The sequence below is a fragment of the Furipterus horrens genome, unplaced genomic scaffold (genome assembly GCF_987537825.1).
Source record: "Furipterus horrens unplaced genomic scaffold, mFurHor1.1.pri manual_scaffold_2, whole genome shotgun sequence".
NCBI classification, from domain to species: Eukaryota; Metazoa; Chordata; class Mammalia; order Chiroptera; family Furipteridae; genus Furipterus; species Furipterus horrens.
This window is the reverse complement of record NW_028327172.1, coordinates 74,229,243-74,256,374: the sequence shown is the minus strand read 5'-3', so window position 1 is coordinate 74,256,374 and position 27,132 is coordinate 74,229,243. Positions and strand designations below refer to the sequence as shown.

Here is a 27,132-nt window from a genome sequence, read left to right as displayed (position 1 = left end):
TTAGGTAATTCCAAGGAGATCAAGGATTTTTAAGAACAGTATGTTGAGACCACTAACTGTAGCAAGTACAAGGTTATTGACTATTTCCTCTTAGAAATATACTTTAAGCAAGGAACAGCATCACACTATACTCCAGTTCCCAGTCAGGAGTGCACAGAGAACAAGCATTATTCTAGATGATAAATCATATTATCAAGACAAATTGGCAAAAATAAAACAAAAAACTTATCATAGCATATTATTCATAAAATAGTTTAGTCAAATAATTTAAGAAAAATACATGCATACATGAATGCTATGAAGGTTTAAAAGGTCTCTGCCATTTCCCACTGAATGCTAATTTATCAAAAAATAGAATCATGGAATTGCAGAGTGGGAAGATGGCGGTGGAGTAGGGGCAGTGTTGTCTGTTCACTCCTATTATGGAGAGACGTCAGGAACGAACACGGAGAGGAGTGACTGAAATACAACAAGATGCCAGCCTGTTAAACCAAGCACACCGTTGTCTGGGAACAGCCAACTGACCTGGAGTCTGCAAGATCCTTCCCCATATGGGAAGACCACCCTCCCCCCTACACCCCCACTCTTATTAGGGATTTCTGGACCCAAGGGTAGGTAGGATGACGACCACGCCCAGCTTGAAGCAGCTTGAAGCAGCTAGAAGAGCAGGAGACCGTCACCCATTGTCCTCTATAAGATTATAAAGGATCTAAAATCTGAGGGGAGGAGGAATGTTACTTTTTTTATTGTTATAAAAAGAAATCAATTAATGAATTAATGAATTAATTCTAAAGTAATAATAACATAGGAAAGGGAGAAACCGAGAGATTGCATGCATGACCCATGGTCATGGACTGAGGAAGGGAGGGATTGCTGGGGTAGGGAGGTGCTGGGCGGGGGGTAGCAAAGGGGAAAAAATGGAACTATTGTGACAATATAATCTATAATCTATAAAATGTAATAAAAATAAAAATTAAAAAAAAAATCATGGATGTAAGTTATATAATATTATAAAACAAGTCCTATATTATTTAGGGAAATTAGATTATTTTCTTATGTAATAAAGAGAAAACACTGAGCAGAACAGCTTAATGTTTACTTATAGACTTAGTCACACATCTACAACTCACTGATACAGTATTTCACTAGTGCACACACACACAAATTATAGCAGGTCTGAGATGGCATCTGGGAACTTGGATTTTGGGGAAGTTCTCACCATTTCCTGATAAGAATGGCTTATTGTACCTATACTGTTTATATAAAAAATCTGATTTATTTTAAACACTGGTTTTTTACCTAGGACTCTGGAATTTTGGTTCATGTCAAGCAGAGGGCCTATGTGACCAGCCCCCAACAAAAACCCTGGACACTGAGTCTTTAATGAGCTTCTATGGTAGACAGGATTCCACATGTGTTGCAACAATTAGTTGCTGAAGGAAGTCAGTATACCCTATGTGACTCTCCCAGGAGAAGATGTCTGGTTTACCCTAAACTTTGCCACATGCATCTTCATGGCATTTTGTTATGTATCCTCCATTGTAATAAATTATAGCCATGAAAACAATTATATGCTGAGTTCTAGGAGTATTCCTAGAAAACCTTGAACCTGGGGTGGTCTTGAGACTGATGACATGGTGGTGTCAGAAGTGGGATTCACTAGAACAACTCCTACTCATTGAAACAGAGTGAAAACACTGTTTGGGAAAAGAAAGGATGAAATGGTAGGATGACAAACCTTTTCTGCTTGGGTGGCTATGCAACAGCAGCTGAGTTGGTATTGGCTGTGAGGGGGAAGGGTTATCTATGAAATTTAGAAGTGATAGCTCTAACCCGAGAAGAGTCGGCTCACTTAATTCCCTGGCTGCTTTTGGCCATGTTGATTAAAGTGGGTGATACCTTTGGTTTTTGTCCTCACCCCCAAGAAGGAAGAGCAAAAGCCCAGAAGTTCCCAAAGGCAGGCTCTGGGTCGACCACAAATGTTAAACTTCTGTATTGTTCTCTCCTCTAAGCATGAGAAAATAATAGTGAAATTAGATCCCAGGGATGAAGAAAGCTTTAGATAAACCAAGGGAGAGAAAACTGTTTCTTCATCCAAACTGTTGCTACTGCATCGACCCCTCCATACCTCTTGCATTCCAGTCAGGATCAACATAAATGTTATAAATGCTGAATTTTACTGCTGGGTTAAAATAAATTTGTAATTAGGATAAAGGAGCAGGGGAAGTTTAAAAAGATGGCTTTGTATTCTATGGCTATCACATCTGGATGCATGATAAAGATATAAAATATTACATTTGTACTCTCATAAATGCTAGAGGGATCGTATCATTGAGGAAAAACTGCAAAATAAAAAGTTAGTGATGGTGATGAGGTGGTAGAAGGTATGGGGGATAAATGGTAATAGAAAAATATAATAAAAATAAAATCTAAAAAGGGAAAAGAAGTGAGACACAACCTTTTTGCTTTTTACTGCTGATGAGGGGACTGGAATTTAAGTATTGGGAACAGAATAAATCTCTGAAATGAATGGTATTTACTATTATTTTTACCTATTGGTGTCTCTGAGAAAAAGGAGACAACATGAAAACAAAGAAAATCTCCAGATAGCAATGCACTTTCGAAGTTTTAAAAAAGCAGTTTTTAGTTGTTTCTAAGCTCTTTTGAAATCAATGTCTGACCCTTAATAGCCAATGATCTTCCAGCCTGAAGTGTGTATTTCTGAGTGGATCAATTTGGACCTCTAAGAATGACAAAATAAAGTAGGCTTTGAAAAGTCTTGTTACTTTGATTTGGAACATTGTCTGTTCTGCCACATTTTGGCTTTGCTGACTCTGAAGAAAAGTCATTGGCTTTTTTTGGAATTCTGAATTTACAGATCCCAATTGCCTGGATCTGAAGCTGAGCTGAAATCTGATAATGCCTGGTATTGGGCTGTTTAAACCTCAACACAAGCTGTACTGAATTACAGCAGGCATATGCTCAATGAACATGACTTTGACTTGAAAATTGCTGAAGATTTAAGACACTCTGGAGCCATAAACTGAAAACATCACACATTCTGGTTGGACCATTTGAATCACCTGCAATACCCACAGAAAAGGGCTTATTTTCTGATGCGCAACCTGAAATCAAGCTGTTACTTGGTTCTACATATCTGATACAGAGATAAGTACATTCCTAACTTGTGGTTACTGATGAAAGCTGCAAGATGGGAGAGACCACTCTACTCCTCACAGACTAGACTCTCAATTCCTCTTCAAGATCTCTTACTGCTATAGACTTGTGTTCAGCCTTCTGGATTAGTTGCAGTTTTCAACAATATATAAATAACTTGCCTCTATTTCTCTTACATTCACCTCACCCCTCCTTATACACACACCTTAGTAAGACAACTTGGTTATTAAACACAGCTGTCTAGAGGGGAACTGATCTTTTCCAGATCGCTCAATAAATAAATGATCAGGACAAAAGGAGTGTGAGGTGACATAAACCTATTTCAAAGGTTTTTGAAAATTTGGGATTTCATCCATACTAATTCCTGAACATCATATGTCTTCCTAGTTAGGTGATACAAAAATGTCTTTCTGCACAAATGCTTTTGTTCCTTTTTAGGTCTGGATAATTGGGAAAAAATGAATAGTTTTCATTACTGAACTGGACGTACTGATTTTATAAGGAGGAAAAAACAAAACCCAGCATTGGGAGAAGCACATTAATGATTTTTGTTTTTTCAGAACAATTCTTAAAAGCTTTCCCCTCTTCCTGAAAAAACAAAAACAAAATCACTGATGTTAACCTTTCACACTGCTGTGAATGCTTTAAATTCAGACTGACTGCCGAGGTTCCAATCACACCTCTAGTGCTCTGAGACAGCAGGGAGCAGCCCCAACTCCTACACTTTCCGCATAGAACACCTCTAAATGTCATCCACACAATAGTGAAGCAAATGAACTGTGTCAGGGATAAATGAAACTGTTTGGAATTAATTGTCTTCAGACAGTCCACCTGAAATCAAGGCCTGAAATGAATTAACTGGACTGGATTAGAAATTCTACAATGAAAGGCCGCAAGGGAGGAGAGGGCACTTTGGAGGGCCTTCTTAACCTATACTACCTGAGCAATATGTGTCTTGCTTGGGATACCCTATCCATTGTAAAATATTTGTTTCCAAGGGTACTCATCTGAGACTGTACTTCTTTATGTGTGTACCTGATCATGACACTGCTTGAACCCTGGGGAAAGTGTTCGGGTCTGTTTCAATTTATGGGCCAGCGTTGTACTTTGCCTAAATTGATACTTCAGGCCATGTACAGGTCCATACAGGACCTCTAAAAGGTGTAACTGAGATCAATACTACAGGTTGGTCTTGCCTTGCTGTGTGAAATCTTACTGATAATAGTTTTGCTATAAAAACATCTGGCCAAAGACCAAGAGTTAATACAACAGACCTGAGATTATTTCTTAGAAAAGGCTTCTTGGCCTTGGCTGGCACCCGAAAACCTGAGTGGTCACCAGTTCCCTATTCTGACAAACTTTCCTGAAACGGTAAGAAAGGCTAACTGTGTCTAATAATCTGTATAAACAGTATGGTTTACACTAAATACCTGTTCTCTTTTTCTGATGGTCTGAACTTTTGGTACATAACAGGCAGATGCTGCCTATGTGACCAGCCTCCAATAAAAACCCTGGGTACTGAGTTGCCCTGATAAGACAACATAACACTGATGTTGTCAATCTCGCTGCTGGAGAAATTGTGCCCCATGTGACCCTGCTGGGAGAGTACTCTTGGCAGTTTGTGCCTGTTTTACCTCAGACTTCACCCCATGTGCCTTTTCCCCTTTGCAGATTTTGACTTGTATTTTGCTGTAATATATCATAGCTGTAAGAATGACTGCATGTTCAGTCCTATGAGAACTCCTTGTAAATCTCTGAAACTAGGGGTGGTCCTGGGGACCCCCAACAAAAGTTGTAATAATTTTAAACAAGTAAACAGATCAATCTAGAATAAACATTCTATTTGAATACAGAAATGCATAACCAACACTTCCTTTTATTAACAAAAAGTTAGAATAAATGGATTACTTACGAAAACAGATCAAACCACTGCTGTTTTGTAACAGATTCCTGGCGTAAAAGCTTCAAAACAATTGGACGCATGAAATCCCATTTGTCTTCAAACTGAAGAGAACCTTTATTCTTTGATTAAAAAAAAAAAAAAGATAAACGATAGTTTAATTTAAATGCAGTTAAATCAAAACTGTTATTTTTATTTTTTAAGATACAGCAAGAGAAATGTAAAAGAATCAGGTTTCCATAGGGGAATCTCTATAAATTAACCTGGTATCAAGGAATCACAGAAAGACAACCACAAAAAAACAAACAAACCAATTTTACAAACTGTATAGTGAAGAATTTGGTCTTGTCCAAAGTGAAGGTCTATGCCCTTGGTTCTGGTACATAACCTCCGGGCCCTTGGAATGTTATATCATTATTTGCCTGGGAACATACTAGATAACCTAACAATGTGATTTATGAAGGGAATTAATGATATTCATGTAGTTTTGAGAAGTGGGAAAAAAAATCTTGATGGATGCATTGCATCAAATAGAGAGTACTTTGGAGGTGACTGAAATTTAAACACGCAAAAATAAAAACACAATTTTTTATAAATTCTGGCTTTTTTAGGGTACTCCCTCATATATGCACTGTCACACATTGAGGCAGAGAGAGAAATGAGACCTGACTACTCAGGTGAGGACAAGGGAAGCTCTGTGTTTGAAACCTGCCTGGACTTTGCCTATGTGTCTCTTCCTCTGGCTGATCTTAATCTTTCTTTCTTTTCTTTTTTTTCTTTTTTCTTCTTTTTTTGGGGATTTTATTTATTTTTAGAGAGAGGGGAAGGTAGGGAGAAAGAGGGAAAAAAACATTGATGTGCGAGAGAGAAACGCTGATTGGTTACCTCTTGTACGCCCCCAACTAGGGACCTGGCCTGCAACCCAGGCACGCGTCCTGACCAGGAATCCAAACAATGACCTTTCAGTCCTCAGGCTGGCACTCAACTTACTGAGCAACACCAGCCAAAGCCTTCATCTTTCCTTTCCTTGTCATAAACCATAACCATGAGTAGAGCAGCTTACAGTAAAATCTGAGTTTTTCTAATGAATTAGGGAACATCATGCTGGTTTTGGGAACCCCCAAATATATGGCTGGTGTAAGAAGTAAATTGTTTGTTGTGTGGAGAATATGGCCTCTAATTTTATAGTTGACCTAAACTCCTCACAAAAAGTACTTTTAAAATCTATACAAACTCTGAACACTGAGGCAAAAACAACAACAAAAAACAAGGAAGATACCTATTTCATTTTATAATGCTAAGAAAACACTGACACCAACCTAATGAGAATGAAAACTCTAGACCAATTTAAAGAACATTGATATAAAAGTCTTAAATAGTAAATTAAACAAGTTGCATATCAACAGAATGATACCTCGTAATCATGCACGATTTACTCCAGGAATATGAATATTAGAATATATTCAATATTCAGTATTAGAAAAAAAATCAATTTACTACATTACTAAAAAGAGAGAAAAAAAGAGACCCTGTATTAGTCATTAGTACTGCTTCCTTTTAAGTTAAATATGGTCATGTGACTTGCTTTTGCCAATAAATCTGAACAAAAATCATTAATTTCCTAATATACCAGTAATGCACACCCCTAAGAAATTCATTTTGTTTTCACTATATGAGTGTAATTGAGGGTGCTGCTCACTTGAATCAGAGAACGTTCACATACTGACTGCAGAGAATCTGCAAACTCTAAAATTATAAACCCAGAGCAGTTCTTAAACATATTATCTGACAAGAACCTACATCAAAATCACCTAGGATGGGGCTACACATACAGATTTCTAAAACCTACCTCAGACCTGCTGGACCAGAACCTCTTGAGGTGTGATTTAGAATTTGCATGTTTATCAAATTCATGATAAAAGTGTGTAAAAATGTTAGAGGATTCATGACTCAAAAGAGGTTAGGTACCACTAACTAATATTAAACTCCTGGGAAAGCAAATGATGCTTCTTAAATCTACAAACATAGCTGATCCTGAAAGTTACTGTACTGTCTTGTCCCAGATACCTACTTTTATCACACAGTATTTGTATTAAAGGTCCAAAGAAGATAATCACTCAAAATTTAATAGCCGGATTAGCTGTGCTTCTCCCCTGAATAGTTTGTTGTTACCTTAAGTACATAGGTGGCTAATGAAAAATTCAGTCATATTTGTGATCCTATGGTATACACTTGTGTCCTAATCGTTTTCTACTACTGTTATTTTCCTATAACCCTAATTTCTTCGTTTACTCTCCCCTCTGAGGAAAAGATGTACAAATATGAAAGAACAATAGAAAACACATACAAATCTTTACTTCCCTATGACATAATCATAATTTCCTCTTCATAAAGGGATACTTTATAATGTCAATTAAGTCTATTCCCACAAGCAATTTTGGCAATTTATAAAATTAAACATAGTATAAATCCTTCAATTAAAAATAAAAAAGGTACAGAGGACTAAAGTAAATAGTGGTCAGGCTCTGAAATCTATCAGCTATGGAAGAATATTGGAAACACATTTTGGTTCTCCTGTTTTATGAAATATAGAAGATTAACTACAAAAACATTTCCCCACTTATAGTCAAGATGGAGGCGTAGATGGGACAGGCTTTGCCTTCTGGTGCAGCCATAGAAAGAATTACAACCAGATCTCAAAGACAAATAACATCCAGAACTGTCAGAAAATTGAGCTGTATCGAAGTCCCACAAAAAAGAAGCCACATTCATCCAGATGGGTAGGAGGGGTGGAATTGCAGAAACAGGGCAGAGAGGGAGTGTGGATCAGAGGGGCCATGCAGTGGGATGGATGGTCCCACATTCACACATGATGGATAAATATCAGAAGGGATACCCTGGGAGTGAGCAATCCCAGCTCCAGGACAGACCGCACAGCCCACGGTTTCAGCACTGAGAAGATAAATTCCCATTACCTCTGGATGTAAAAACCAGTGGGAATTGTGGCGGTGGAAGAAATGACAGGATTTTTGCGACTTAAAGAGTCTGCATGGTCTTAGAACATATGCAAACCCCAGGGCAGCAACTGGAAGAGTGCCAATTGTATACGAGAAGTGGGTGAAGTGACTGGAAACAGGGTAAGTGCCAGGAAAATCACCAGAAGCCAGGCAGCAGCACTGACCCCTCTCTGAGCCCCCTACCACAAACAGAGCCACAAAGTGGTGAAGCAGGTGGCCCAGCCCTGGTAATTACCTAAGGCTCCACCCTACACAATTTATAGGTGCTTTTGCTACAAAAGCCCTGGCTGGTTTGGCTCAGTGGATTGAGCGTCGGCCTGCGAGCTAAGTGTCGCTGGTTCGATCTTCCAGTCAGGGCACATCAGAGAAGGAAAACTCTGACTCCAAAAAACCTCCGCTGCCTTGCGGCATACCTCTTCAGGGGAAAGGCTAAGGGAGTAAACCCCGACAGAAAATCCGGAGCCAGAGTCCCTAAGGCGGTTTGACGTTGTAGTCAACACCGGCAACTCCTGCGGCGCACCTGAAGCCAAGCTGTATCGACTCCGTCTTTCCCTTGGATCCCTCAGCTGCGAAGAGAGGGGGGTTCTGCTGCATGGGCAACAGCAGACCCTCCATATCACCCTGCCCAGGCTCTGTAGCTTCAGCTTCACTGGAGAGGACATTCCAGCGTCATCGCAAGATGTCAATTCAACACAGGAGGAGACAGATACCGTGTCACTCCCGAGTCGGACTGCACAGCCATTCTCCGCGGTGCAGATAGGCTCTTAAGAAGCTACACCATCGTCTCTCGAGGCTCTGTAGCTTCAGCTTCACTGGAGAGGACACTCCAGCGTCATCGTAAGATGTCGATTCAACATGGGAGGAGACAGATACCGTGTCACTCCCGAGTCGGACTGCACAACCATTCTCGGCGGTGCAGATAGACACTTAAGAAGCTACACCATCGTCTCTCGAGACGGACGGCTGCTGCTACAAAAGCCACACTACAAGACAGAGAGTAAAAGCAGCTCTACCTAATACATAGAAGCAACCACAGGGAGACTGCCAAATTGAGGCAGCAAAGAAATATGGCCCAAATGAAAGAACAGAACAAAACCCCAGAAAAATAACTAAATGAAACGGAAATAGCAAACCTAATCAGACACAGAGTTCAAAACACTGGTGATAATATGGATGCTCAGAGAACTCCTAGAGTATGGCAAAAAAATAAAGAAATGAAGTTTACAAAAAAGGAAATAAAAAGAAAAATATAAAGGGACTGTGTCTCCCTCCAGAACTAAGAAGGAATACCACTACCTCAAAACTAAAGACAACCATAAGTTTCAGAAAATCGAGCTGCATGGAAGTTCAACAAACAAAGATATAAAGAAGAAATACTCATCCAGACAGGTAGGAAGGGCGGAGATGGGGCGGAAAAGATGTGGTGGGTGTGGTGGCGGCAGCAGCGGCAGGCTGGCAGAAAGCGCAGTCACATGTTTTAAAAAGTCAGGAGGGACACCGGGGAGCACTCCCAGCACCAGACTGGACCGCACAGCTCATTGTCCCAGCGCGGGGAAAATAAAGCCTCATTGCTTCTGACTATGCAAACCAGTAGGGGTTGGAGTGGAAGAAGAAACTGCCAGTCTCTCAGCAGAGTCTGCTTGTTTAAAATGCCCCCACGGTCCTAAAATCCCCACAGATGCACCCACTCTGGGAATGACAGCCAAGGCAACAGCTAGAGAGGTGCCAGTCCCATACGAAAGTGGGAGAAGTGCCTGGAAAAGGGGTGAGTGCTGAGTAAGCAGCATTGTTCCCTCTCAGACCCCTCCCTCACATACAGCGCCACAACCTGGTGAAAAAGATTGCCTTGTACTGATGAGTGCCTAAGGCTCCGTCCCTTACAATGTAACAGGTGCGACAGCTCTACCTAAGATACAGAGGCAAACAAACACAGGAGCCTGTCAAGATGAGGAGACAGAGAAGTATGGCCCAAAAGAGGGAATGGATCAAGATTCCAGTGGGAAAACTAAGTGACGAGGATATAGCCAACCTAACAGACATAGAGTTCAAAACACTGGTAATAAAGATGCTCACAGGCTTGACAGATATGCTTAAGTATGGCCAATGCATAAGGGAAGAAGTGAAGGATATATTAAATGAAATGAAGGAAAATCCACCCAAAACCAATGGTGAAGAAAAGGAAACCGGAATTTGGAACATAAGGATGGAAAAAAGTCAACCAGTACAGAATGAGAAAACAAGGATTGAAAAAAATGAGGAGAGGCTTACAAACCTCTGGGACAACTTTAAACGTACCAACATCCAAATCATAGGGATGTCAGAAGAAGAGGAAGAGCAAGAAACTGAAAACTTAGTTGAAAAAATATGAGAAAAATTTCCTAATCTGGCAAAGGAACTAGACATATAAGTCCAGGATGCACAGAGTCCCAAGCAAGTTGGACTCAAAGAGGACCACACCAAGACACATCATAATTAAAACACCAAAGGTTAAAGATAAAGAAAGAATCTTGAAAACAGCAATAGAAAAGAAGAGAGTTACCTACAAAGGGGTGCCTATAAGACTACCAGCTGACTTCTCAAAAGAAACTTTGCAGGCAAGAAGGGGCTGACAAGAAGTATTCAAAGTGATAAAAAGCAAGGACCTACAATCAAGATTACTCTATCCAGCGAAGCTATCATTTAGAATGGAAGGGCAGATAAAGTGCTTCTCAGACAAGGTAAAGCTAAAGGAGTTCATCATCAATAAGCCCTTATTATATGAAATATTAAAGGGACTTAATTTAAGACAAAGAAGATCAAAACTATGAACATTAAAATGACAACAAACTCATAACTATCAACAACTGAATCTAAAAAAAAAAGCAAAAACAAACTAAGCAAACAACCAGAACAGGAACAGAATCACAGGTATGGGGATCATTTGGAGGATTATTAGATGGGAGGGAGAAGGGGGAGAATGGAGGAAATGATGCAGGGATTAGGAAGCATAAATTGGTAGGACCAAAATAGACTGGGGGATTTTAAGAATAGCACAGGAAAGGGAGAAGCTAAGGAACTTACACGCATGACCAACGGACATGAACTTAGTGTGGTGGGGGGCGTGTTGCTGGAGGGAAGGGGTTAGCAGTCGGAGGTGGGCAAAGGGGGTAAAATTTTAACAGCATAACCAATAAAATGTACTTTAAGAAAAGGAAACATTTCCCCCTAATGCTCAAAGAAGGAATTTAATAATTAAATTATTCTATTAAGTTTTCAGAATAGATTCAAAAAATGATACTCAAGCTGTTCTTTGACCTATTCTCTGTTAAACTGAGAAGCATCCATTAAGTCATAACTAAGCAGCAGGACACTAAACCTAACATCTACAAAACAGAATGCCTTATAAGTGTAGGAACCTTCACACTATGAACCATGATTTATGAATGTTTCCTATTGTTCAATGAAGCTGCCTCATCTCTATTAATGTATTACAAAGTATCTTCTGCTTTACTTCTTTGACTATTACTCACAATAGCAATTACACTGTTACTCAGAACTCACCAACTGCTAATTAGTCTAGGATTATCTCACTGAGAGGATTTCAATATTTGCCATATCCTTGCCCCTCTAACATTCACTCCTTATGGAACAACTAGTTCCTTCCCAGGTACTCTTCTCACATAAATGGGCCATGGGAAGCCAATGGAAGTTGGCCATGAAAGATATGTGGGGGAAGAATATTGCAGGCAGAGGGAGCAGCCATTGCAAAGACCCTAATCCAGACACAGAAGGTTGTTTGATGTACTCAGGGGAGAGCAAAGTAAGAACAAAGAAAAGCATCAATGAGGTCAGGAAAACAGAGGGTTGGATCTTGCAGGGCTTCAAAGGCCATTACAAAGACTTTGGCTTCAATATAAGAGATGGGGAACCATTAAAATTTGGGGGGCAAGAAATGACAGGATCTGCCTTCCATTTTAACATGTCCCTGATTGCTGTGTTAAGAATACATCACAAGGGTAAAGGTTAAAGCTGGGTGTTGGGTTAGGAGGCAAGGTGAGAGATGATAATAACTTGGACCAGGGTAGTAGCAATGGAGGTAGTAAGTAGTCATTAGATTTTTTGTTTTATAGGTGGCACTAACAGGATTTCCTGACAGTATGCATGTGAGATGAGAGGAAGAAGTAAAGCATGTTTCTAAGGCTTCTGTCAAATAAATTTAATTCATACTGTAGGGGCACCAAATATTCCCTGTAAAAAGTTTCAATATATAAGTATGTAAGGGCTTTAAATGTTCTTTGTAAGAAGTAGCAAGGACTTGCTAAAAGGCCTTGGAAAAAGGAATGTAAGAAGGAGTGTTATAGCAATTAGTGATTTACAAGCTAAAAGGACTTCAGCCTCTATCACCTCCCATTTGCTTGCTTGTGTCTGGTTTATAGCATTTGTGAAGGTTGTGCTTTGCAGAATGTCTAGCCCTTTGAAAATAAATTGCCTCACAGGGAGTTCGTCCCTGGCTGAAGAGCTATGCTGCCGTCGAAGATAACCTTTAGCCTTGCGAATTTCTGTTCCTGTTACTGCCAAGACATTCCTGCAGTCCTGCACAGCCCCCTCTTCCTAAGGCTGTTTCCCGCCAAAGAAGAAACAAAGAGACTACACCAGTATAAAAGCCCAGCGTTCAGACTCCATTGGAGGTTGGAGCATGTTAGAGACCTGCTCAGGGTCTGCCCAACTCCTGGCCAATATTAAAAATCCTTTGCTTAACTTTATACACCGCTTCAGAGTGTTCAATCTCGCCTATGTAGTCGTAACATTTTGGAGGCCCCAGCGAGATGCCTCTGTAAAGCGGTGCCGCCTTCGGTGAGCCCCCGGGGCTTCGTGCGGTCCCGTGTGTCTAGCTGACGTGTGGCAGGACAGCGGCCGCAAGCTCTGATTGGGAGCAATTCCCTGCGCCTTCAGGAGACACTCGGGAGCTGCTAGAAGCCCTGACGGCCCAGTCTAGAGTAAACAAAGGACAGAGGACAGCCTCGGCGACAGGTGAGTGGCAACCCATTTGGGCAGCGGACTTGGGCCACTGCCACTGAGACTTGGTCTCTTTTGTCCTCTGGATGCAGAGGTACATATTCCCGAACAGGGAATTTGTTGAAGCCGGCTTGGCTAGCTTCATTTGGATTGTATAGAGCTCTTTTGGTTTTGGGGTTCTGCTGCCTGTAGCCGATGCTGTTCATCTAATCTCAGAAGCCTAAGCGGGGTTTGGGTGGGATTGTTTAACCTCTGAGTGAATGTGTGAGTGAATGTTAAGGTTAAAGTAAAAAAAAAAAAAAAAAAAGTGACACTTTTAAAACTCAGGCCGCTCTTCAAACTGGTGCAAGCTGCTTGGGTGCCAATCAGCAACACCTCTAAAGCTGTAACTAAAGAGCCTTCAATCTCCTCACTGCTTCAGCAGGGGGAATGTGCCTGTATCTTAAGGAAAAGTGTTGTTACACATGAATAAAACTAATGTCCATTCTAGACATCCTCTTTAATAGGAAAGAAAGAGGAATAATCAGGTGGGCTGCTATAAGAATATAAAAAATGCAAGCATCCTTCTGGTCAGGGAATTGTCCTGGCCAAACAAAAGGTTCCCAATAAAATCCTAAATAGAATAGTAATAGGTCAAATAAAACAATTGAAAAACTTCTCAGGAAAGCTCAAAAGTGTATGTTAGAAAAGAAGAAGAAGCAGGAAGCTTCAGAAAACTGCAGAATATCTATAAATCTAGGGAAATTTTAGCTGCTAAATACTGAGTTTGAGTAGAGTCCTTTACAGTGTGGAAAAGAACAAGAATTGGAAATGGATTATGGTTAAATCTGAATGGGTAAATATATGGAAAGTTTGTGAATGTTGCAGAAGGTCTGTGGAAAGTCATAAAAATGTATAAAAAGGTTGTGAAAGTTTTTAAACCTGGGGAAAGGAAACCTCAACTACTTGTGGTCTAATTGTATGGTTACTGTACCTCTGTATTGGCATTTAGCCTTGGGACCTATGAAAGGTCATTTGGAATTCCCAGTGTTGGAATTGACATTAGCCATTGGGGACATAGAAAAGGTCTAGAATTCTCTGTATTGGTATTAGCCATATAATCTGAAAGGAAAATTGAGGTTTCCCAGAGAGAGTTAAGAAGAAAAAAAAAAAAAGAAAACTTCACATGTAGGAAAGTGAACAAAAGAAAGTATAAGGCATGGAAATGCAGTTTTAGTAAATATTAGAAGAACAAGGATTTTCCTTCACACTGTATATTTTTCTCCCTACCTGATCCCTCCAGAATTTGGCAATTTAAAGAAGTAAGTAATGACATTAGGTTTCTTTGCATAAAACTAAAAAGACCAGTTGTTAATAAAGGTATTGTTAACCAAGACTTTGACTGGAATAATATGCCTGAAAGAGGCATGCTTAGGCTCTGGTTGTTACCAGGAAGCCCTAAGGAACTGGATTTAACTTTTGAAGCTAAGAAAAGCCCATGAGAAAAAAGGCCTGACACCTTGGTTGGTTGTGCGGTTCATGGCAGTCTTTCCAGGGAAGGAACGAAGGTTGCTTTCCTGAAAAATGGCTAGAAGGAACCTCAAGGCACAATGAAAAATCCAAAGGACTTGGGAAAAGCAGGTGTTTACAGGCAAGGCTGAATGGCAGGTGTGTGGCTCAGCTTCTGTGTCCTAGTGGGCAGACTAATAGTCAGCATGAAGGTTCCTTGTATAAGTTCCAGCAAAGTAGACTTAAAAATCATATATGGTCAATCACTGCTCTTGTTGTGTTTATGCAAATGAACAGGCTAAATTAAAACTGTATTTAATGCAGTTCCTTTAATAACAAGGAGGGTAATCTTAAGGAGAAAAATCGTGACTCAAGGAAAATCGCAATGCTCAGTGCAGCTAACTGTCTATAAAGTTTATCTTCACTTAAATGTTAAACCAGGTCTGTGACATTATCAAGGATGCTTAATTTACAGGCAAGAAGAATGTCAAGTGCCTTGCAACTGGATGTCTTCCCAATAAGACAGTCTCTCCAATTTGGAGACTGGTTTGTGAATTGTGTTGTGTGAATTAACATGTGTGTTCTTTCTGTTTTCATAGGGCATAAGCTTATGATCTCATTACCTGAGTAATTGTACTTATAGGCCTCACTTAAGAAGCCCATCTGCAGTGCCGCCTCCTAAGACTCGACGGTTTGGCTGAACTAAGTGGTTGGGTTGGTAAAGTATGGGGTAGTCTGTGAGCTTCACTTTAAAAACTTATTTCTCTTATCTATCCTAATGACTTGGACAAAAAGGGCCTAAAGGTCTGAGAGGGGGGAAAAACCTAAAATATTTCCCTCAGCCCTAGCTAAGTATAGTGAGCAAAAGAATTTTGGACAGGTGTGACATGCCCTGCACACCTTCCTCCAAAGAAGCCATTTCTTTTCCTAATGTAGGACATTGAAAAATTAATCTCTGTCTTTTGTCATCTAGTGGTTGTGGGTTAAATGATGCCTTTTAACCCTGTTGCCAAATCTGTTGCCTCCAGAATATGACAAGGATGTCAATTTGTCCAACAGTGCCAGCCCTTGGAAACCAAGAATGCCGCTGCCCGGGGACAGCCAACTGACCTGGACTCTGCAAAATCCTTCCCCATAAGGGAGGGCCGCACTCCCCTCCACCCCCACTCTTATTAGAAATTCCTAGACCCAAGGGTAGGTAGGACGACGACCATGTTCAGCTTGAAGCAGCTAGAAGAGCACGAGACCTTCGCCCATTGTCCTCTTATAAAATAAAAGGTCTTAAGTCTAAGGAGGGGAATTATACAGGGGCTTCAGACATTCCTTATAAGAAAAGAAAAAAAAAAAGGGAATTAGGCTAATTCCTCCCAAGTATACTGCACTACATTGAAAAAAAAAAAGGGTAAGGCAAAAATAAGTACAGTGCCATAAAATTTTCTATCATTTTGAATGTAGTGCTTTCTTTGTTGGTCATTTCCTTAATTGCTATTAATCTTTGACTAGTTTTCAAAGCTGTTAAAACTTATTTTAGTCAGTTCCTAGTTGTTAATTTAATGTTTCCATAAGGGTCTGGAAATTTGTTTTCCATCATCTTGCTAACATTCCATTTGCTTTTTTTATTAATCATTGAATCTACAATGCATGGCACATAGCAAGTGCTTAACAAATGTCTGCTAAATTAAATTGTAAGTGTTTGCTTTGGGTTTGTGAGATATGTTGCTGGTATTTTAATGGGGATTGCATTGAATCTGTGAATTGCTTTGAATAATGTGGACATTTTGGAAATGTTAATTCTTCCCATCCGTGGATGTGGTGTATGCTTCCATTTATTTGTGTCTTTCTTGATTTCTTTCTTCAGGGTTGTGTAGCTTTCCGAGTGCAGGTCTTTTGCCTCTTTGGTTAAGTTTATCCCTGAATACTGTTGTTTTTCTTGTTGCTATAGTAAATGGAATTTTTTTCTGGTTTCTATCTCTAATGTTTTGTTGGTATATAGAAACGCTTTTAATTTCTGAATATTAACTTTGTGCCCTGCTGTTTTGTCAAATTCGTTTATTAGGTCAAGTAGTTTTTTCGTAAAGTCTGTAAGGTTTTCTATGTATACTATCGTGTCTTCTGCAGGTGGTAACAGTTTTGTCTTCCTTACCAATTTGAATGTCTTTAATTCCTTCCTGTCTAATTGCTGTAGTTAGAACTTCCAACACTGTTTAAAAAAAAAAAAAAGGAAAAAAGTAGACATCCTTATCTTGTTCCTAATCTCAGAAGGAATGTTTTCAGTTTTTGTCCATTGAGTAGAGTGTTGGCTTCAGGTTTCTCATATATAGCCTTAATTATGTTAAGGTATGCTCCCTCTATTCCCATTTTGCTAAGGGTTTTCATCATAAATGGGTGTTGTACTTTATCAAATGCTTTTTCTGCATCTATTAATATGATCATGTAATTTTTTGTCATTCATTTTGTTTAGGTGATGTATTATATTTATTGATTTGCAAATATTAAACCATCCTTGTGTCCCTGGGATGAATCCCACTTGATCGTAGTGTATAATCTTTTTGATGTATTGCTGGATCCTGTTTGCCAATATTTTGTTGAGAATTTTAGCATCTATGTTCATTAGCGATATTGGCCTGTAGTTTTCTTTCTTTGTTATGTGTTGACCTGGTTTTGAAATTAAGGTAATACTGGCTTCATAGAAAAAGTTTGGAATTTTTCCCTTTTCTTGAATTTTTGGAATAGTTTGAGAAGGGTAGAAGTTAGTTCTTCCCTAAATATTTTGTAAAATTCGCCTGTAAAGCCATCCGGTCCAGGGCTTTTGTGTGCCGGGAAATTTTTGATTACTGTTTCAATTTCCTTCTTTGTTATTGGTCTGTTAAGACTTTCTACTTCTTAATTCTGTTTTGGAAAATTATATGTTTCTAGAAATTTGTCCATTTCATCTAGGTTGTCAAGTTTCTTGCCATATAGTTGTTTATAGTAATTTCTTACAATTTTTTGTATTTCTGTGTTATCGGTCATAATATCTCCTCTTTTGTTTCTAATTTTGTTTATTTGGATTCTTTTTTTCTTTATAAGCCTAGAACCAGCCCCTGCTTTTGTTAATCTTTTAAGTTGTTTGTTTAGTCTCAGTGTCATTTAATTCTGTTCTAACCTTAATAATTTCCTTCCTTCTGCTTGCTCTGGGCTTTGTTTATTATTGTTTCTCTAGTTTTTGTAGCTGTGGGGTTAAATTTTTGTGTGGAGTTCTTCTATCCTCTTTGGGTAGGCCTGTATTGCTATGGACTTTCCTCTAAAGACTGCTTTTGCTGTGTCCCTTTTAGTTTTGGGATGTTGTATACTCATTATCATTTGTTTCTGAAAACTTAATTTCTTCCTTGCAGCTCCTGAAAGCTAGCATTATAAATACCCAACTCCTTATCCTTGCTACTAAGCCCCTCCTGAAAACCAGGGTTTAAAAACCCTACTTATAGTCCCTAGACGTCCCTAATAGGTTTAGTCCAGGGACTAGAGGGGGGATTATGTAGGGGAACCAAATATTCCCTGTAAAAAGTTTCAATATATAAGTATGTAAGGGCTTTAAATGTTCTTTGTAAGAAGTAGCAAGGACTTGCTAAAAGGCCTTGGAAAAAGGAATGTAAGAAGGAGTGTTATAGCAATTAGTGATTTACAAGCTAAAAGGACTTCAGCCTCTATCACCTCCCATTTGCTTGCTTGTGTCTGGTTTATAGCATTTGTGAAGGTTGTGCTTTGCAGAATGTCTAGCCCTTTGAAAATAAATTGCCTCACAGGGAGTTCGTCCCTGGCTGAAGAGCTATGCTGCCGTCGAAGATAACCTTTAGCCTTGCGAATTTCTGTTCCTGTTACTGCCAAGACATTCCTGCAGTCCTGCACAGCCCCCTCTTCCTAAGGCTGTTTCCCGCCAAAGAAGAAACAAAGAGACTACACCAGTATAAAAGCCCAGCGTTTAGACTCCATTGGAGGTTGGAGCATGTTAGAGACCTGCTCAGGGTCTGCCCAACTCCTGGCCAATATTAAAAATCCTTTGCTTAACTTTATACACCGCTTCAGAGTGTTCAATCTCGCCTATGTAGCCGTAACAATACATTGGGACTCAGAAAATGGAGGTCACCCCAGTTGTCCAGTGCACATTCATATTTTAAACCTAAATCAACCTGCGCATATGGGAAATGCCTCTCTCAAGAAAACCTAATACTGATCACAACCCTCCAACACAGCTAGCTAGCTAACCTAAACTAAAAAATAGGACATGTTAGCGTTATTAGGAAATCCCTGGCCTCCTAGCCAATCATGCCCTGTTTCCATATTGCCTCTTCTAGCATTCTGTAAAACCCACTCTTGCTCAAAACTCCTCAGGAAGAATTCTCCATTGCTTGTTAGGCACTGTACTCTCACAACCCATGAATTTTTTTCTCTTGAATAAAGGACATCAAATTAGTTACTGAATTGTTTTAATTTTGTGACATGACATGTCTGAGAACTATGGCATTGCCATTAACTGGAATTGAAAAACTGCAGATGTAACACGCTTAAGAAGAAAAGTTCAGGAAATCTGAATGTTACATTTGATATATATGTATTGAACAGTCATCTGAAGACATTGAATAGGCAATCTGGTAAATCTAGAATTTAAAAGATCTGATTGCGAAATATAAATCTGAAAGTCATCAGAATACAGATGAGTTTTAAAACTTGTTAATAAGATCACTAAGGGAGTAAATATGAGTAAAGAAGAAAACCCAGGCCTGAGTCCTTAGGTGTCAAACATTAAGGAGTGGGAGAAGAGTATGAACTATGAAAAAAGACAGAAAGAGCAATGAGAGAGATGGCAAGAAAATCTAAAGTATGGCATTCTGATCCTGGCAAAGTGCCTCGATTGGTGGGAGCGTCATCCCGTACACCAAAAGGTTGCGTGTTTGATTCATGCCTAGGTTGTGGGTTCAGTTCCCAGTTTGGGGCATGTACAGAAGGCAACTGATTAATGTTTCTCACATTGCCCCTCCGCCCCAATGTCAATAAACATATCCCCCAGTATGGCATTCTGCAACAGACAGAGAACGAGTTGCTCAACATCATGAATCATCAGAGAAATGCAAAACAAAACTGCAATGCGATACCACATCATACCTGTCAGAATGTCGGTGATCAAGAAATCAACAGACAAGTACTGGCAAGGATACAGAGAAAAAAAAACCCTCAGGCACCATTGGTGGTTATGCAGATTGGTGCAAACACTATGAAAAATAGTGTGAAGATTCCTCAAAAAGTAAAAATGGAGCTACTTCATGACCCAGAGATTCCACTTGTGGGAATATATCTGAAAAGACCCAACATGCTAATTAGAAAGAATGTATGCACCCCTATGTTCACTGCAGAATTATTTACAATAGCCAAGATTTGGACGCAGCCCAAGTGTCCATCAATAGATGAGTAGATAAAAAAGCTGTGGTTAAAAAAAAAAAAAAACAACACACACACACACAAAAACCCTGTGGTACACACAATGGAATACTACTCAGCAGTAAAAAAAATGAAATCTTATTTTTTGCAACAGCATGGATAGAGCTAGAGGGTATTATGCTAAGTGAAGTAAGTCAGACAGAGAAAGACAAATACCATATAATTTCATTTGGTTGTGGAACATAATGACAAAATAAACTCACAGATACAGAGAACAGACTGACAGTTGTCAAAGGGGAGCGGTTTGGGGGCTGAGTGAATTAGGTGAAGAGATTAAGCAGTACAAACTGTTGGTTACAGAGTAGTCGCAAAGATGTAGATTATAGCATAGGAAATACAGTCAATAGTACCATGATAACTATGTATGGGGCAGGTGGGTACTTGAAGCAGGTGGGACCTCTCTGCAAAGTACATGATTTTCTAACCACTTTGCTGTATATCTGAAACTACTACAGAATAATATTGAATGTAAACTTATTGAAAAAAATTAACAATAACTGTAAAACAATTTTTAATGATACAAAGATTATGGCATTCTAGAAACCAAATCAATAAAGCATATCAAGAAAAAGGGGTGCATTGTACTGCAAAAATCTGAATATATTTCTAGGTTTTTTCTTTATATATTTTACATTTTAAAACGTTGAACCACTGGAAATTTATAACAGATAAATTTGTGATAGAAGTTTAAACATGTTGTCATTGTCTCCATTGTCTTCACTTTGTCCAGAACCTATCATTAAGTAACCAAAGTTTACTGTGTCAGTTGCTTTGGGGAAAAAAAGGGGTGGTGGTGGTGATCTACTCTAGCAAATACTCCTGTAATATAACCAGTGAAATAGCAACATGGAAGTTACTGAGACTTTGGCAATAGTAATTTTTGTGAAGCGATAAGGACAAAAGCCAGACTAGAATAGAATTAAGAAAGAAAGGGAAAAAAACCCTAAAAAAAAGTACAGAAAACTCAACAATTATTGCCATAAAGGGAGCACAGAAATGGCACTGTAACTAATATGATAAGAGAGAATCTATTTTTTTTTTAGAATGGAATACAAATGGCCTGGCTGGGTAGCTGAGTCAGTTAGAGCATTGTTCCGATACATCTAGGTTGCAGGTTCGACCTCTAGTCAGGCCACATACAAGAAACAAAAATACATACATAAATTACGTGGAACAACAAATCATATTTCTCTCTCTCAGATCAATAAATTAAAAAAAAATTAATGGAATACTGATGAACATGTTCTAAGGTATATAATATTGATGATGGAGTAGAAAAAGGGAGAAACTGCCATAGAATTTAAATTGCCCTGGGGAGACAGGAGCAATGGAATCTAATGCATAGGTGGAGGAATTGACTATATGCCAAGAGGAAAAGACAGAGTATGTACATGTGGATGCTAGTAGGAAACAGATAATGGTTAGAATGACAGATGTGATACCATGCTGAGAAGTTCATTTTCTTATTGCTTCAATTTCCCACTGATGTGGAAATAACGAAAATGCTTGGAAGACAGAGAAGGAGGTGCTGGAATTTTGAGAGAAAAGATGTGAAACAGAAAAGTGGAAAATAAAATTGCTCTAGAAGTATAGTATAACTGGGCTCAGTTGTAGTTTGTGGTCATGAGTTTAAAATGAAAATAGTATGACTGTGTCTTTTTCTTCTGCAACATTCAACGACACAGGTGCTGACTCTGAAAGGTGAGGAAATGGTTTTCACCAGTGAAACGAGAGAAGCAAGGAGTCAAAACTGTATTTACAGGAATGATCACAGTGATTGAACAAAGAATTTGTGCTGGGTAAGAGGGAGAGAAGAGACATCATGATGACAAGAGACAACAGAACCATACTTGAACCATAATGGAATAACAGGAATTAGATTTCCCTACCTGCCTAAAAAACTACAAAGCCAAAGGGCTGTACATGACAGTGCTTCCTGAGGGGGGAAAAAAAACAAATTAGGTGAGCCCTACAAATACCCAACCACACTGCCTAGACAGAGTTTCTAGGCCTTGGCACAACCAGGGGGAACAAAACAGCCTGGTGGTTCCGCAAAGTTTAGAAGATAGGCTTCAGAGTTTGGGAAGGCCAAAGCAACAAACTTTTGCAGCACAAAATTTCCCAGGAAAAAAGGAGCTGCACAGAGAGGGAGTTATGGAGATTTGTATAGGGGTCCCCTAGAGCCTTTGACTGGATATGGATTGACCTAGGTATATGTATGAGAAAACTATCAGAGACTGGGGAAAGAATCATTAGAAAGGAGAAGACAGAACAATCCCCAGAGTCCACACAGGGCTAGGAATAGTTTGTGTTTCCATCAGTCAGAGTGAAAATGTTCCTTAACATGCAAGGGTAGAGTCCTCAGAAAGATATTGTATCGATAGTGGAGCCAAAGTAGCCCTACCATGAACAGAATTCTAGACCCAACTAACAAAACTTAAAAGCAAGGTTCAAAAGGATTAAATTGATTTCAAGTAACTTAACTGTGCCACAGCCAAATCCAAAAATATTTTTTAAAAAATTTAAATCCAACCCCCAAAACATAAAACAATGCCTGTCATTCAATCAAAATTTACCAGGCAGGCAAAAAAGCAGGAAAATATAATCCATCAAAGAAAAAACCCATCAACAGAAACTCACCCAGAAATGACACTGATAGTTTTATTAGACAAAGATGTTAAACCAGTTATCACAAATATAACCCACACATTCAAGAAGATAGAAAAAGCATGATCATAGAAACAAAAAATTTTTAAAATGAGGATCAGTGAACTATGGAACAACATCAATGACTTAACCAACATATAACTGAAATCCGCAAGGTAGAAAGAATGTGAGGAAATAAAAATCATATGGATCCTAATTTGATAAAAGCTAAAAACCCAAAGATCTCATATTTGGTAAGACATGGGGGAAAATGGCGGCATAGGTAAACAGAGTATTTGGCACCTCCACAACTACAAAAAAATTACAACTAAACTGCAGAACCATCATTCAGAACCGCCTGAAACCTAGCTCAATGGAAGTCCTACACCTAGAGAATTAAAGAAGTCACATGGATTTCCGGCCAAGATGGAGGCCTAGACAGACAGGCTGTGTCTCCCTCCACAACTAAGAAGGAATACAACTACCTCAAAACTAGAGACAACCAGAAGTTCCAGAAAATCGAGGTGCATGGAAGTCCAACAAAGATATAAACAAGAAATATTCATCCACATGGATAGGACGGGTGGAGAGGATGTGGTGTGGTGAGGCAAGAGGTGGCAGCGGCAGGCAGGGACAAAGCGCAGTCACACATTTTAAAGTCAGGAGGAACACTTGGCGAGTGTTCCCAGTACCAGACCAGACAGCGCAGCTCATGGTCCCGTGCTTCTGACTGTGCAAACCAGTGGGGGTTGGAGTGGAGGAAGAAACTGCCCATCTCTCAGCAGAGTCCGCTTGTTAAAGGCTCCTCACAGTCCTAGAACATCCGCAGACACATCCACTCTGGGAACGACAGCCAGGGCAACAGGTAGAGAGGTGCCAGTCCTATAAAGAAGTGGAAGAAGTGGCTAGGAAAGGGGTGAGTGCTTAGCAAGCGGCACTGTTCCCTCTCAGACCCCTTCTCCACTTACAGCACCACAACGTGGTGAAACCGGTCACCCTGTACTGACCAATACCTAAAGCTCCACCCCTCACAATGTAACAGGTGCGACAGCTCTACCTAAGATACAGAGGCAAACACAGACGCCTGTCAAGATGAGGAGACAGAGAAGTACAGCCCAAAAGGGAGAACAGATCAAGGTTCCAGTGGGAGAACTAAGTGACGAGGAGATAGCCAACCTAACAGATGTAGAGTTCAAAACACTGGTGATGAAGATGCTCACAGGCTTGACAGATGTGCTTAAGTATGGCAAACGCATAAGGGAAGAAGACTATGCTAAGTGAAACAAAGGAAAATCCACATAAAACCAAGGGTGAAGGGAAGGAAACCAGGGTTCAAATCAAAGATTTGGAACATAAGGAAGAAATAAACAGTCAACCAGTGCAGAATGAGGAAACAAGAATTGATAAAAACAAGCAGAGGCTTAGGAATCTCTGAAACAACTTTAAATGTGCCAACATCCGAACCAAAGAGGAGTCAAAAGGAGAAGAGGAAGAGCAAGAAATTGAAAGTTCATGTGAGAAAATAATGATTAAAAATTCCCCAAATTTGGTGAAGTACAGGAAGCACAGAGTCCCAAACAAGCTAGACCCAAAAAGGACCACACCGAGACATATTATAATTAAAATGCCAAAGGTTCAAGATAAAGAAAGAATCTTAAAAGCAGCAAGAGAAATGCAGAGTTACCTACAAAGAGGTGCCTATAAGACTCATAGCTGATTTCTCAAAAGAAACTTTGCAGGCAAGAAGGGGCTGACAAGAAGTATTCTTGTTCCTTAAAGGACACCATTAAAAGAATGAAAATAAAGCAATCTACAAAGTGGAAGAAGATATTTCTAATACATATTCCCACAAAAGGTTCTTATCCAGATATGTAAAGATTACTAAAAATTAACGAGAAAGTCAATTCAATTTAAAAACTGGTAAAACAGCCATAGCTGGTGTGGCTCAGTGGATTGAGTGCAGGCCTGTGAACCAAAGGGTTGCCGGTTTGATTCTTAGGGCACATGCCTGGGTTGTGAGCCAGGTCCCTGGTTGGGGGAGTGCTAGAGGTAACTGATATTTCTCTCCCTCTCTTTCTTCCTCCTGTCTCTTCTCTCTATAAATAAATAAATAAACAAACATTTTTAAAAGATTTTAAATTAAAAACAAAACAATAGGATGGAATAATTGTGGAAGTCATAATAGTGAAACAGGATAAAGCAACAAAAACTTAACATGTAATAATATAGACAAATCTTACAGAAACAATGTTGAGCATGAAGTGAGACACAAGAATACATACTATGTTTGTGAAAAGGCAAAACACATAGATGGTTATTAGAAATCAGAACAGTGATTATCAGGTGGAGGGCGTAGCAAGTTACAGACTGGGATGGATATGAGAAGGGCTTTGGAGGGTACTGTTAATATTCTATCTAGCTATGGATGCTGATTATAAGGTATGTTTACTTTATTTAAAAAATGCATGTATAGAGACCACAATTCTATAGTTTAAAAATTGTCTTGCTGGTGTTGTTCGTTTAAATTAAGTTTCTAGTGTTGTATTTAATTGTTGTCTATTTTTTTAATTATTAAATAATTTTGAGCTTAAGAAATGTATAGGGAGTTTCACATCTATACATATTAAAAAATGTTTTAATAGCTTCCTTCCCTCCTTCCATCCCTTCATCCTGAATAATTTAGTCCAAAAGCCAGACTTCTCTCACTGCCAGAGATGGAAGTTACATATATGGAAAGGGAAAAAGAAAGTTTATTGGAATTGGAGGGACTGGAATGAACTCATGGGTTTCAGTAATATAGACATAGAAATAAGTATAGGAGTGTGCATATGTGTGTGTGTGTGTGCCCTCATTCAGTTCACTGAAAGGACCTGAGGGGAGTGATACCCCAATGAACATTAGCATACCCAGCATCAAGATGTTGATTTTTCAATACTCTGTTCCACAAAAAGACTTCTTAAAGAACATGCTAATTCCAAGATTTGGGACAGATATGATTCTAGAACACATTTTTGTGCCAGAAAGTAAGAAAGTATTCAATCTAAGCAAAATAAATGACGGTAACATATAAAATAATTCTTTGGACGGTGGGAGAATGATAGCCACTGGCTATTGACATTATTATATTTAACTTCTAGAAACATCATCTATAAGTTAATTGAAGGAAAAATTGAAAGGAAGTCTACAGGAAGCTCCTGCAATAGTCCACAAGGACAATAAAGGATGAAACCCCGAACAGAGGAAAAGTAACAGAAAGTGCTAATGATAAGATGGTCACGAAACAGACTTTCTAAGAATAAAATCATGACTTAGCCACTTGCCAAATGTATGACCTTCAGTAAGTTTCTTAATTCTTTGTGCTTCGGCTTCGCTTATATAAAATAGATACAGTAAGCATGTATCTGAAGGGGATGTTATGAGGATATATGTGTACCCTGCCCACACATCTTTTTCTGTGGCGTAGTATCCTAAATATTTGTTCCTTCTGCCTATTTGATAATACAGCAGGGCGCACAGTTTCTGACCTGAGTGAATGGCTGGGGGAGTCACTGACAGTAGAAGAAATGCCAGGGGAGGAACGCATTTGAGTTGGACGGTTTAAGAGAGGAGATGAGTCCACTTTCAGATGTTCTGTCAGATGAAAACAGTTACAACTCTTAGCCTTCATTTCTTTTTCCCTGTGTTCTCCCTTTCTCTTTAAAGAAAAGTTTATTTACTACTAAAAATTGCTTTCTAATTAATATCTCCCTCACAGGGCTGAGGGGAGGAGTTTCAAGTTTCTCAGAAAGAATTAGAGAGAGAATGAAAACAGTAAGAAAGACTTCTGGCCAAGATGGAGACAGACAGACACACTGTGTCTCCCTCCACAACTACCTCAAAACTAGAAACAACCAGAAGTTCCAGAAAATCAAATTGCATAGAAGTCCAGCAAACAAAGATATAAAGAAGAAATACTCATCCAGACAGGTAGGAGGGGCAGAGCCAGGGTGGAGAGGACATGGCGTGGTGGTGGCAGCAGTGGCAGGCCGGCAGAAAGCTCAGTCAGATGTTTTACAATATCAGGAGGGACACCTGGGGAGTGTTCCCAGCTCCTCACCGGACCTCACAGCCCACGGTCCCAGGACCGACCGGGGAAAATCAAGCCCCATTGCTTCTGATTGTGCAACCACTGGGAATTGGGGTGGAGGCAGAAACTGCCAGTCTCAGCAGAGTCTTCTTGATTAAAGGGCAACCCTCCCCACGCCCCACCCCAGTCCTAGATGGTCCACAGACCCACCCACTCTGGGTACGACAGCCAGGGCAGCAGCTAGAGGGGCGCCAGTCCAGTGCGGAAGTGGGAGAGGTGTCTGGAAAAGGGGCGAGTGCTGGGCAGGAGGCATTGTTCCCTCTTGAACCCCTCCCCCACATATAGCACCACAACGTGGTGAATCAGGTCGC

At 39.6% G+C, this 27,132-nt stretch overlaps 1 protein-coding gene across 1 annotated transcript in view; it reads right to left on the bottom strand.

Annotated features, from left to right (window-relative positions):
- The window catches only part of CUL5 (cullin 5), a 121,192-nt gene that overhangs the window by 79,299 nt on the left and 14,761 nt on the right, over nt 1–27,132 (bottom strand). The window contains exon 2 of the mRNA XM_090265883.1: nt 5,090–5,199. Within this exon, the coding sequence (XP_090122009.1) occupies nt 5,090–5,199 (110 nt within the window). The remainder of the gene's footprint in view (nt 1–5,089; nt 5,200–27,132) is intronic.